The sequence below is a fragment of the Bufo gargarizans genome, chromosome 9, assembly GCF_014858855.1.
Source record: "Bufo gargarizans isolate SCDJY-AF-19 chromosome 9, ASM1485885v1, whole genome shotgun sequence".
Classification (NCBI taxonomy): Eukaryota; Metazoa; Chordata; class Amphibia; order Anura; family Bufonidae; genus Bufo; species Bufo gargarizans.
The window spans coordinates 58110216-58124468 of NC_058088.1; the positions used below are offsets into that span (position 1 = coordinate 58110216).

A 14253-nucleotide genomic window follows, 5' to 3' on the forward strand; every position below is an offset into this window, starting at 1 on the left:
AGCACAGCGCCACAGAATTAACAGAAATTAACAGAATTATACTTTTATCACAATGGATCATATTTAGTCCATTTCATATTTTTGGTTTGGATGTGACCTGACTAGTTGAAGATTGTCCTCAATGTATTTTTTGCCTTGAGCAATGGAGCTCCTTGGGCATGATGACTTGAGCAGAAGAGGACTATGAATAAGGCAGTCAGCAGATGGGCACATTCCTAGCTGACATTGACAGTTAGTGAACCAACTACTATTTAGGTGTCCTTAGTACTTGGGGGTCCAGCACACTGTTTCTGAAAGAGCAAGTACTTACAGAATTTAGAAAATGTCTGATGTCAGGCAGTTCAAACCATCAAAAACACTTAATATGTCCACATAACTCCACCTGATTCCTCTCCTGTTTGCAAACTGGGCCAAAAACATTTGAAAAAACAAACACAAATTAAAAAAAAGTTGCGTTGCTTGGTAAATGTTGGGCAATATTAGCTGGACTGTTCTCATTATCTACTGTAAGAATGGGAGATGATAACTGACTTTTCTACGACCATAACATAGGGCAAATATTTCCCTAAAAGAACTGTGATAACCTGGGCAGTTAGCTTAATACAGTAACTCGAGAAGGATATTCCATTTCAGCACGGATGTCCCTGAGGCGGTGCGAAAGTTCCAGGAGGTCATCTTCTTTATTCTCATCAAATACTTTTAACTGGATATCAAGCTCATCATTTTCTTTTTCTTTTAGATGCTGAAAAAAATGGTATCATGGTCAAAGACCAAAGTAACATAAAACCCAGAAGAAGCTAAATAAATGTATAAAAGGAATAATACATTTCAAAAGCATATTCAACTTTACTGTAAAGTTAGATGTCAGATATCTGATTTTTAAACAGTTATGGGTTACGGAGAGAAATCAGAAGATGTGGTACTTGGAATGGAATGAAGATGTATAGGATGTGACTTTGAGGACTTTATTAGTTCTCTGTGCAAGGTGTAGGGCACCATAATATAGCACCAATAGTAATATATACTACATTACCTATGTATACATGTTAACCTATACAGAGACCTACAGAGGTTTTTTTCTTTCATATTTATATGGAATCATTGAGAAAAAAATAACTTGACCAGGTTTGGAATCAGTTTACTGTTTTACCCTGATTGCTTTCCTGGTTTTGACTTCTGCATTCAGTGTTGGCTTTGATTTACTGGTTATGGTTTGGTTTATCTTGGTCTCCCCTGGTCTGATCTGGCATTTTTTTTATTTTATTTTTTTGCTTGTTTCTTAGTGTGGTCACTTATCTGTCATTAGGTTGTTTCTCCCTTTTAGGCCCCAGCAGTTATCTAGGAAGGGACTGTCGACCAGTTGTTTGCCACTGCCTAGGGGATATCATGCAAGTAGGTAAGGACAGTAGGATGGGTAGTTCAGGGTTCACTGCTACCTACCTTGACATGTAATTTGGACCGAAAACTAATTTTAAGAAATTCGCTCATCACTATGTATTCTAACATTATGCTAAAAAGGTCAAAAAACTTCTTAGTTAATGAATTGTAATTTTTTGGCCACCATTATAGACATTCCCTAACAGTCATGAGTGAGTTGATTGTACAATTCTGAAATTTGACACATTTTTTAAAGAATTTTAATTCTACTGAACCCACATTTTCTGTGATTAGAGAGAATCAAGTAAAATGGGAGAGAGTGAGATTTAAAGAGTGAGAGAGTGATATATAGAGAGAGATTCATATAGAGAGTTATAGAGAAAAAGAATGGGAGCAAGAGAATAAGAGAGAGACTTTTTAAAGGGGTTGTCTGGGTCCAGATCTGAACCCGGACATACCCATATTTGCACCCAGGAAGCTGCGCTGATGTTGGTATCGGAGCATATCATGCTCCGATGTGCTCCCTAGCCCTGTGCTGGATCATACAAGGCAAGGGCTCTTTCATTTACAATAATGCACTGCTGGGTGGACGCTGATGGACCGGCTTTAGCGCTGCCCTAGACGTTTTACAGGCTAGGGCAGCACCAAAGCCCGCCCATCAGTGCCGGTGATGTCACCGGGCTCACTGATGGGCGGAAGCTCTGACGCTCTTGTCAGGGGGCTGCCTGGGTGAAAATATGGGTATGTCCGGATTCAGCTCTGAACCCATACAACCCCTTTAAGGCAATCGGAGCAATCTAAGTATAATGTATTCAGACCCAAATCAATTGGGATGGTCAATTCAGCTGAATTGGACCCAAACTGAATTATAAGAAATTCACTTATCACTATTATTTAACTTTTTTGATTGTGATTTTCAAAAAGTCACTAAATATATAATGTGATGCAAAATATTACTTTCGATTGATTTCTATTCATGGCTCTTGGATGCATTTTGCTTTTATCTTTTGACATATTTAATAAACGTTGTGCTTGATTTTTAGGAGTTTAGCTACATGGAAACGTTTATGTTAATTTTGGAAGTTCTGTGCATTTCTTTTATTAATTAGGCAACAATTTTGATTAGATTTATATTTTTGAAGAAGTTAGAGAATTTCAATTTGCAACAAATCAATGCATGGATAGAATCCGCTGAATTCAGTTTGCATATTTTTTTCATTCGCACCGTCACTCAGCCATCAATTACAGAAAGAAACAATGTAACCCGCATCATTGATGCCTGACAGATGTTTTAAAATGCAGATCAATTATTTACATGTTAATATCAGAAATGTTATTAAACGGAACCAACTTTTCTGCAATGTTGCAAAATTTAACAATTCTTTTCACATTTAAATAAAATTAAAAAGAAAAAAAACAATGAGCGGAATTTCGGTGAATTTACTGCTTTTCTGCTAGATTCCCAGTAATGTATCAGGGGAGTTCAATCTAATGAATATCCTTAGCTGCTGATCCTGGTAGCTTCGCATGATGTTGCAGCGTTCCTCTGAGTGATCAACTGGCTCATCCCTAGTGGTGATGAAGGATGTTAAAAATAAAAGGGGAACATTTTCTTATTATTACTATTTTTATTATTTTATTACTGTTCTGTACACAAGGCTGTGAAATTTGTCAGGATACATTCGCATATTCAGAAGGCACATATTACACCATATCTGGTGTTGCCATGGTTGGAAACAATGGGGAGAAAAATGCACTAAATATGGAATCATAGTCCTCCTTCATCCATTTTAATAAATAAAATAAATCTTGTATTGGATGACTATAGGTTATTACCTGCATTAGGGCTCATGCACGCAAACATATTTTTTTTCCGTGTCTCTTCTGTTTATTTGCGACCCATATGTAAAACCATTCACTTCAATGGGGGTGCAAAAAAATATATAAAAAAACAGCAACAACTGTGCATTCCTTGTCAATATGTCCATATGGCCATTCTGCAAATCCAAAGAATATGTCCTATAATTGTTCGCATTACGGACAAGAATAGGACTGTTCTATTAGCGGCCGTACGTTCTGTTCCGCTAAATGCGGAACGCACGATGCCGTCATCTACGTTTTTTCGAGATTTGCAATTTGCAGACTGCAAAACAGCCAATGGTCGTGTTCAAGGGCCCTTAACGCCCTGTCTCCAGGATCTTGTAAAGTTCTGGGCACTATTGGATCTTAGCAAAGATGGCTTTGTCTGGAGTCATGTTTTTTTCTTGCCTGATCTAGGGTCTTTTCTGGGACTGTATGTATTTAGGGGTTCTGGCCTGAAGTCTGATATTATTATAGGAGCCTGGTCTAGGGTCTTTGTGACCTAAGCTGGTATGTGATTAATTTTTGGGGTTGAATGTAGGGATCTGATATTAATATTGGAGTCTAGTTTGTATCTGATATTAATATAGGAGACTGGTCTGGGTCTCATATTAATTTACAGGTCTGGTCTGGGGTCTTTGTGACCTAAGCTGCCGTCTGATTAATTTTGGGGTCTGATCTAGTGTCTGAATTTTTTTTTTCCTGTTCTGATTTAAGGCTCTGGATTAATTCAGCATCTTGGCCTCAATTCATTTAATGGTCTCTTTTAGGATCCCAATTTTTGTGGGGTACAGCATATTTTAAAGGAGTTGCCCTACTATTTACAAGTGAAGGCTTATTCTGAGGATAGGCAATCATTATCTGATCAGGGGTGAGAGGTCTGATCAGCAGATCTGCAGAAGCTCTAGCACTGGTACTTCACAGCTCCATCATTTGTGCACTAGATGGAGCTGATTACTGCAGCTCTGCTCCCATTCACCTCAATGGAGGCAATGCTGCAGTAACCAGCTCTGTCCACTACCTACACAATGGATGGAGCTAGTTTTGGTGCCGAGGCTACTGAAGAACATCTGATTGGTGGGGGTATGTTGTGTTGGATCCACACTGATCAGATAGTGGTGGCCTATTCTGAGGATAGGTCATCACTTGTAAAAAGTTAGACTACCCCTTTAAAGTTGCTTTATATTTCACAGGTGAACTCTAGGTGTTTTTATAAAAGGATGGCTATATCAACTATATCCACTTGATTTATAACCAAAGGCACAAAGGGAAATATTAAAAATATTGTTATTTCAAACTGATCAACTTTTTGTATCAAAAGTATCAAGAAGTGTATCTTCTGTATTGTAATCCCCAGTACAAAATTTCTAATAAAGCCATCCTCTACCATACACTATGGTGTCCTCCAATGGGTTGTTTGGGCCTCCTTGGGCTCACAGTCTTGGTTGAAACTGCATCTTTTGCCCCCCTTATGGGCACATTCATGCTGATAGGTCTATTAGGCTATAGGTTTTTATAGGTGCAATTTACATTTATAAAGGCAATGGCATGTCACTTTTTTGTTGTAAAAAAAAATCCCAAACCCTGGGTTTGCAACTTTTCAAATGACACTGCAACTAAATTCTGTTGCAAGTGGCATTTCTTTGCCGCTCTCGCCACTTCTGAAAAAGGGGTGTGTATATAGCAGGAGGAGCGGGCCAGCAGGCCCCGCACATTTATCTTCAGTTACACCAGTTTTCTGCCATAAATGAATACAGAAATCCATAGCAGCTCCAAGTTACTGTAGATTTATGTTTAGGCACATGGACTGCCAGAGAACAGAATGGTGTAGAATGCCAATCTCTGATAAATGCCCCTCCCACCCACTATTATTATATTTTTTTTTAGAGGAAGGGGGATGTGGACTTATATTTTACATATTAAAATGCAATAGTTAAGTTGTCAAATAGTATATAACCTAGTGGCAAGGCTGTAAGATGTTGTTTTCCATTGTATTAAAAAGAAAAGAAACTTCCGAGGGTAATTCTGTATTATTGCCTCCATTTATCTGAAGTTAAGTGTTTCAGAATCGCAGAACCGGCGAGCGGCTTCGAGTCTTGAAAGCAGCGCACAGGCAAAACTGTTACACATGAGCAAAAGTCTATATGACACCAAACACATTAGGCATAAATATATCTCCAAGTTATTCAATTAAGGAAACAGACCATTTTATGGTCAACTCAATTTAAATTGTCGACTCGGCGCGCTCGCTGGTAAAACAATAATGTTTAAGGAAAATGTGCAGCGAACTCAAAGTCGCTGCCATGAAAATCTCAGCTGGGATCTGACCCGAGGCTGTCAACTGTCCTTGCCATGTCTCTGCTTGAATGAGCTTTAATTTATCCCCTGAGCATTGGGCCACCAAGAGAAAAGGAAATAATTCTGTTACAAAGACGGCGGCTATTTTAATATTTTTTTAAAGTCGGTTTAATTTACTGGAAGGTGACAAGAGGAGGAAATGAAGGAGTGAAACGTCTACAAGGTGCTTTACACACCACAGCCGCTGCAGATACATTGGTTGTAATGCTACGCCGGCCTCGGCTGTAATAATATACTGTGTGGAGTCTATGGCACTTCCAGTAAAGAGATGGGATATAAATGGCTGCAATTAACGAGGACGACATAATATGACTGGAAAGTTTTTTTTTTCTCTCCGTTTCATTAAAGTTTAATTTTATTACGTCGGCGGCAGCTAATAACTCAGACTGTGCTTATTGGTTATTTGTCCAAGCTGTTTGTGCAGTTATATTCTGGCTATTTTGCTGATTAAACATACCTTTTGGGAAGTAGAAATGTAATGTGAACCTTCTGAGCCCCAATTTATGGTCTGTAACAGAGTTGCCTACAAATACTGGTGTTATTTTTGGGTCCTCCCAGGGTCCTGATGCAAGTGATGGCTCTGTAGCCCCTATATAGTAGCTACATTCCTGTTGAGATGTCATCTTTTCTTGGGTACTTTTCAGTTTTTATATAACTTAAAGGTGTTGCTTACCCCCTGGGGGCCTCTTGGGCAGACGGACCATACTTACCTGATGTCTGCAGCTGGGTTCTGGCTCCTTTATTACCCCCTGGCTGCTGCAGTTCTCAGTTCTCTCCGTGTCAACATTCGGTTAGTTGCAGGTCACGTGGCTTCTGCAGCCAATGACTGGCTACAGAGGTGATGGTCTCCCATGCGTGACATGACCTAGTGACTTGATGCATGAGAGAAATGCATTACTGCTGCAGCCATTGACCTGTATCAAACCAGATGTTGACCCATGGAGAGCTGCAGTGGCTTAGGGGAGAGCGAGGGAGCTGGAACCCAGCAGCAGGTATTGGTTACGTATAATTCCCTCCGCATGGCTGACCATACTTGGGGATCTGCCATAGAGGCCCCCATGGGTGAACAACCCCTTTAAACTCAAAGGGAAGTTCCAACGTTGGAGATACTTTGATGGGGCTGCCTCTTCACTTCACTTCAACTCATTTTTATATTGAAGCTGATCAAGCTGATTGCCATGGGTCAGACTTCAGAAAGTCGGTCAAAATGTCATGTTGGCCAATACAGGGGACATATAGTATTACATAGCAACTACTAAAATAAATGGTCAGCAAGATATATAGTAGATGAGCCAGATACAGTGAAAGCTGCTGTTTGTGGCAGCTCTCCACTCTGGCTAATGGGGGACTCATGGAAAGTAATCATCTTGATGAACAGATTTCAGGAGTGGAGGCCTTCATGGATCACTGTGCCCATGACTTACCAAAAGTGCATTGCATAAACACATGCAAAACCATTTATTTTAAGTTTTCTATGCATTTGGAGGTCAGTCGAAATCCCTTACTCAGCTTATGACCTTCTCATTGCGAAAACTGGCCTCCTCGCTGAATCTGTTGTAGTTCTAATGATCAGCCCAGTGTTTAGCGTCCACCCTGGACAGATAGGTATCATGACCCTCTGATTTCTTACTTCTGCCTTCTATGCAAAACATTTTTTGACTGGGGAGAGGTCAAGCTAAAGGTTCTTGAAGCCCATATGAAAGCATGAGATGGGGAGCCCCTTGTCATGTAACCCATCCAAACTACATGAGAAATACCTTGCAAGAGACCTCAATAGTCATTATATCTATGGTAAATTTTAAGGATGAATGAATCGGTTCTACCTCTTCGAGATTCGTTCCAAATTTCTTTAAAAGTTTGGATTCGCAGAAAGCCAATTTTTTTGTGTGAGAGATACACAGAAAAATGTATGCAAATTATCATGTCTAACATCTGCTGGCTCTCTCTCGTTGGTTCAGGAGTCAGGACAAATCGATTCAAGCCTGAACCAAATTTTTCATAAAATTCAGCGAACCTGAAAGGAAACAAATCTTGACAGGTTCGCTCATCTCCAGTAGATTCCACTAGTTTTGGACATAAATAAATACTCAAAGGGGATCATTGTTTTCAGTAATCTGGGGACTGCTGTGCTTTGAAGCTGGCCACACACATTATATGTTAATTGGCCAAACCCACAGATTTTTCAGGACCAGATTACCATCTATTGCATATGTGGTCCTCCCACTTTCCTCTGGCGGTAAGTGATGGGGCAGATGTTGGATTTCAACTGCCCAACCTTTTTTTCTCAGAGAGATAAGCCGGTACCGGTGGCGCCTGACAGTGGTTTCCTTCTCTCTTCCAATCGAAAGCAGATGCTCGAGCTAAGCATGTACATGTGTAGGGTGATTGATCAGAAGAGATATCTTAAGTGTATGGCTGGAATGATTATTACAGATGGGAAAGGTCATTTTTACTTACAGGTAATATTTGCTTTAACCCGCATCGTAAGAACTCATTCCTCAGATGTATCCTGAAGTCCAGATCTTCTGGAGAGGTCAGAAGGGCGTTTATAAATTGCATACAAGAAACCTAAAAACAGAATTCAGAAATTAGTATGAAACACAAGCGGAGGAATAATTATGCATGTGGGTCCAAACACCGTCCTCCGAATGACATTATCCAATGCTTAATTATAGATTGCAATGTGTCCTTCACCTGCCCATGCAATGGGAGAGCATGGATATTTAATAAGTTTTTTTGTAGTGTCAAAGATGAATGTAATGAATATTATGACTGATGATTCATTTGAAAACTTACTTCTCTCCCTTGATATCAGTCTTAGTATTCTTTCAATTTGGTGGAAAATTAACCCGTGCTATCTGAAGATGTTTCTCTGTACAAGAAATTATTGAATTTTGGAATCACTCAACTCCCCACTCATTTGGGAATTCAGAGGTATAATTTTTGGGGCTGTTGACTGCAGCTTCTTCAACAACCTGACCTCTAAAGACACATCGCCAAACTTCTGAGACTTCTGGCAGGCATTCAGCACCTTCATGATCCCCCACCACTTACGGTTCCCCATAGGGGAAGACTAGGTAACTTTTTTGTACAGGGATGATGAGGAGTAGGGGTAGTAAGCAGCTGCATAGTGAACCATTATAGGGGGGCATAATTTATGGATTTTAAAAATAGACAGCACATGCAAAGGTATGACATGCAAGGTCTCGGGGTCCAACTTTTCCTGCCTCTTACGGAATTCAGGCATGATAACTGCATGATTCCCAGCCAACACCTATAATGTTAAACTTAAAGAAGTTGTCTCCCTTCAGCAAATGGCATTTATCATGTAGAAGAAGCTAATACAAGGCATTTCCTAATATATTGTTATTATTCGTATTACCTCCATTTTTCATGGTTATGACCACCCTGCAATCCATCAGGGGTGGTCGTGCTTGCACACTAAATTAAAATGTATGTGAGCTCCCACGGTCCCGGCCACCAGAGAGGTCAGACCGTTTTCTTATAGTGTGCAAGCACGGCCACCACTGATGGATTACAGGGTGGTCGTAACCATGGAATTGAGCCGTGTATAATGTGATGGAAAAATGAATACAGCCAGGAAATGAGGCAATATGGAGAATCAGAATACATTAGTAAGTGCTTTGTATTAACTTTCTCTACATCATAAATGTCACTTGCTGAAGCGAGAAAACCCTTTTAAAGGGATATTCCAGTTACAATAATTTCTTGTCTATCCACTGGAGAAGAGATAACTGTTAGATCAGTGGAGGTCTGACTGCTGGGACCCCCACCGGTCACAAGAATAGGACTCTTGTGCCCACATGGAGCAATGGTCAAGAATGGCCATGACCACTCCATTCATCTCTATGGGACTGATGGAGATCTCCGATTGCTGTACCAAGGAACTTTAAGTGTCCTTCACCTATCCATGCTAAGGAAATATCCGCCCCCCCCCCCCCCCTGTCTATGGGCTGCTGTTGCAGTTGAGTGCCATTTAAGTCAGACACAAACCATGAAAGTGTTTTGGTGAGAAAATCTTACTTTTTTTAACCTTATACAACCCCTTTACAAATCTTTTCCAATCTTGAAATTGGTAATAAAAAAAATTGCTGTAAAACAAAAAAACTGACGGGCATAAACTACATATGCATCTGTTTGCAAGCTTGAAGATTTAAAGGAGAAGTAACAATCCTTTAAAAATGTCTTCATTTCAAATTGTGAACCCAGTCTTGTTGGTACAATTGACTGACCTAACCATTACGGTAGATGCTTCTCTGTTGTACGCTAATTTATAGCTAAATTCTGTTACTTGTAGCATCGGAGTTCACCACATCGCTAATTACAGCTCCACCACCTATAAGATTTCATTCATGCAAAATATATATTTTTAAATGTAAATATTACTCTCTTTTAAAGTTTATTAAATGTAACTGGAAAGAACAGAAGGTTTAGTGCTAATTATTCATGAGTACTCTCATGGGACACTGGATCCTGTTACGGGCACAGAAATGCACCAACATTTGCTGCTAACTACCTGACTCTCAATCAGACTCAATTGTATCTGCCATGAAGGGTTGGGAACTGTGCAACCCTGTACTCCACCTGCACCACTGTCCCTACCTACTTGCATGATCTGCCCTAAATGGTCGCCTACAACTTGACAATTGTCTCTAACTTAACTGGTGTAAAAGAGTAGTCAAACAGAAAGAGGTCAAAACCAGGACCAGATCTGAATCCAAAAGTTAAGTCAGATACACAGCAGAGAGAAACTAGAGAATAATGTCAGAGACAAAGTCAGAACATAGTGTTAAAGTCAAAGAAACAAGTAAAAGGTCAGTGATCCAGAGTAAGAAACACAAAACCAGCTAGTTAGGCAGCAATACCAATCATAGGCAACTGTGGCTAATAGTTTAAATAGCCTGCCCTCCGGAAGTATGCGACACCGATGCTGACCCTGATTGGTTCACATCCCCGATAGGTTGGACCAGCCCAACTTTCATCGGGGCTGCTTGAAGTAGCAACAAAGCAACATCAGCAGCAATGAAGTAGTGCAGCCGGACCCACCGCGGGAGGGCAGAAGGGTAAATACTGACAGTACCCTCCTATTCACCTGTCGTCTGACCCGTTGATGGACCCTTTCTGTTCCTGGATTTACAACAGTGTGATGGTTGCACAAACATTGCCAGTCTGTAGTTACCTAAGCCACATCATCATCCTTGTGCTTGAGCAGGTCTTGTTTTACTGGAGCTCAGTGACATGAAAGAAGATGCCAAGCCACGTGCCCGTCCGCAAATTAATAAAGACTGGAGGTGCCATCTGCTCTGCTTGTTTGCTGCCAGCAGAACTGCTAGCTTAATGGATTGTATTAATACATTACTGGTGAAGGAGACTTTTCCATCAGACACAAGTTAATGACTCTTGTAGTTATTTTTCTACTTCTGAGCAGGTTTGCCAGTCTTATAAAAATCTTATAAAAGGTTTGGCTTTTCCTGCAGTTTGATGTGATTCCATCTGTGTTAGCGTAGGTGACTGAATATCTCTGATATGTAGAAATTACAGGGGCTACTCAGAGGAGAAGTGACGATTGTGCACACACGGCTTAGGGATAGATGGAGCAGAGATGTCATTGGTATACCTACAGTCTTATGGTGTCACGGGAGCCAGGAAACCAGACCACATGCAAACGCCGGTAAAATAAAGTCATTTATTTAAAGGAACATAAATAAACATTCATGAGGGACAGCGAGGTTGGGAAAAATCCAGTCAAGTCCAATGCAGGTAGTCATCCAAGCCGGGGATTAGGTCCAAAGCAGGTAGTAGTTCAAGCCGGGGTCAGGTCCAAAGCAGGTAGTCGTCCAAGCCGGGGTCAGGTCCAAAGCAGGTAGTCGTCCAAGCCGGAATCAAGTCCAAAGCGGGTAGTCGTCCAAGCCGGAATCAAGTCCAAAGCGGGTAGTCGTCCAAGCCGGAATCAAGTCCAAAGCGGGTAGTCGTCCAAGCCGGAATCAAGTCCAAAGCGGGTAGTCGTCCAAGCCGGGGTCAGGTCCAAAGCAGGTAGTCATCCAAGCCGGCGATTAGGTCCAAAGCAGGTAGTCATCCAAGCCAGAATCAAGTCCATAGCGGGTAGTCGTCCAAGTAGGGGTCAGGTCCAAAGCAGGTAGTCGTCCAAGCCGGGGTCAGATCCAAAGTGGGTATGTCTGCCGATGCGGGGTGGAGAGCCAGAGGAAACGTCAGCCAGGCCGGATCATACACAGGAACACACAAGGAGCTCAGACTGCCAGAGATGCACCTTGGAGAACAAACGCAAGGGCAATGAACCTGAAGCCTGAGCAGACTGATATAGTCAGGTGTTGCCACATCATCACTGTGTGACGCCCGGGCAGCAGGCAAGTGATGATGCACTCAGAGGTTATAGATACTGCAGTCTGCACATGTCCAAAATGACGCCACCATGAGGACAAGGTAAGACCTTGACATGTGGGCAGCTATAGATAAAAGAGTATGTGTCTCTATTACAGATGAGCGAATCCAAATCTCTGACTTTTTAGGCACCAAATCGAACCCAAATCTTTTCAGTTTCCAATCGGACCAATCTTGTAAAATGGGGCCGAGCGCCTAAGCAATTAATAGTGTTCTGTTACCACGAGGCAGGAGGTAATTGCAGTCAGTTGCGGCCAAACAGTAAACGCAGTTTGCGGCTGCAACGATAAAAGTAGATACAGTTATACCTGACGCTGTATCAGACTGAAGGGACGGAAAAATGAAAAGATTGGTAAAAAATTTACGAAATGCGAAAGGAGCTTTTTATAAAAATTCTAAAAAAATGTGTTTAGAAGACTAGAGGAGGTTATATACCAAGTCCAGGGCAACTTTGGTTCAGAAAGAATATAAACTGAGGTTTTGGAAAAATTCAGCAAATCCGAAACGAACCGAATCTTGGAAGATTGGTTCAGCTCTAGTCTCTTTGAAATATATGAAAGGTTTATGACATTTGGACATCTTTTTTGCAGTGATCCGTTAAAGGGGCAGAGAGACTAGGCAGCAAGCCCCTCTGACTTGGCAGAGTATTCAGATCTAAAGCTAGGCTAATAAACGGAACCTTTGCCCTGGATTAAAGTCTAGTGTCAATGGTTTGTGTATGAGAAGCTGAATGCTGTGGGAGGAAGAGGACGGAAAAATAAATGATAAAAAAAAGAGGAAAAAGAAAAAGGAAGAAGAAAACAAAGGAAGAAGGGAAAGAGGAAGATGGAAAAGAGCAAGGAAGAAGAAAAAAAAGAGGAAAAAAGGAAAATGACTAAGAAGAAAAATAAGGGAACAATTTAGAAGAAGAAAGAGGAAGAAGAAACAAAGAAAGAAAGACAATAAGAAGAAGAAGAGTAGTGTTTGCATATGGGGCTACAATGTCAGTGATTTGGGATAATGCACTATATCTAAACAGACTCCGTTTGCGATGTTGACACGCTCAGCTCTGCTACATCTGTGGGTTTTCTTTGTGCTGATTGTATCCATCCTAAAGATTGTTATCAGGACAGATTCCCACCGGATGAACACAGCTGCCCTTGTATCAACACCTTGACCTGAGAAGAGGCAAATAAAATGAGAGCGTGTGCCCCTCCATCACTTATCCTCCTCCTCAGTCTCTCATATTAGCTTGTAAAGATTACAGAGCTCTGGGTGTCAGCCGGCCTTAACCTCTGAGGGAAGAGTCATCCTCTCAATCATTATCTCATTCCACCAGTGATCCCAAGGACTTGACTTCTCTCCTCCTTCGCCAACATCCACAGCTTAAATAAATACGTCTGTAGAATTCTCCGCTCATCACATCCCGAGGAGCCATCAGCACATGACCCCAACTACGTGCATTATACCGTATTAATATATATGGGAATATCTTCACTGCCGCGGGTAGCTCAGCAGACAGTATCACACATGATAGGCTTAGATACAACCGTTCGGCAGCACAGCATCATGTATAATATACACTGGCTCAGCAAAGAGCATCTTATAGGTTGAGATTAGATACACCCATTCATCAGACAGTGTCCCACATTATAGGCTTAGATACAATGGCTCGGCTGAGAGCATCCCACATGATGGGATTAAACACACAACTCGGCCGTACAGTACCACACATAAAGAGCCGGTGTATCTAAGTCCATTGTGAATAACATATGTAACGTATGCTGTTTGTTGACTTTAAACGCCCTAGGCACGAGCCTATTGACATCGGTGGTACCTTGGTTGAGATTGTTCACGGCATAAAGTTTCTCGGGGTCCGAGTTTGAGATAATCTGACATGGTCTTTCCATACTTTATTATTGGGCAAAAAGGCGAATCAAAGTCAGTTTTTTTTTAGACAGCGCCTTTAGTTCCTCTGTACTTAGAACTTTTCATTGAGGTTATGTAACTGTATTGCTTTATGGTATGGAGGTTGTACCGGTATGGAAAAAAGGCATTGCAAAAAGTGGTAAAGGTCGCTGGGAAGATTATTGGAGCTTCTTTGCCTAGCATTGAGTATGTGGCTGAAAGACGGGCGGCTCATAAGCTAGTGTATCTCAGTCATATAACACATGATAAGATTAGATACACTGTCTCAAGAGACATCTTACAGAGCAGTGCTCTTCACCTCTGTGTCAAGAAGGACGGACGGCAGAGACT

General features: G+C 41.2%; 1 protein-coding gene across 4 annotated transcripts in view; it reads right to left on the minus strand.

Annotated features, from left to right (window-relative positions):
- The window catches only part of DIAPH2 (diaphanous related formin 2), a 1273340-nt gene that overhangs the window by 951433 nt on the left and 307654 nt on the right, over window positions 1–14253 (minus strand). For all 4 annotated transcript variants that reach the window (XM_044268818.1, XM_044268816.1, XM_044268815.1 and 1 more), the window contains 2 exons: window positions 8053–8163; window positions 624–742 (listed from right to left, as the gene is read on the minus strand). In XM_044268818.1, the coding sequence (XP_044124753.1) occupies window positions 624–742; window positions 8053–8163 (230 nt within the window). The remainder of the gene's footprint in view (window positions 1–623; window positions 743–8052; window positions 8164–14253) is intronic.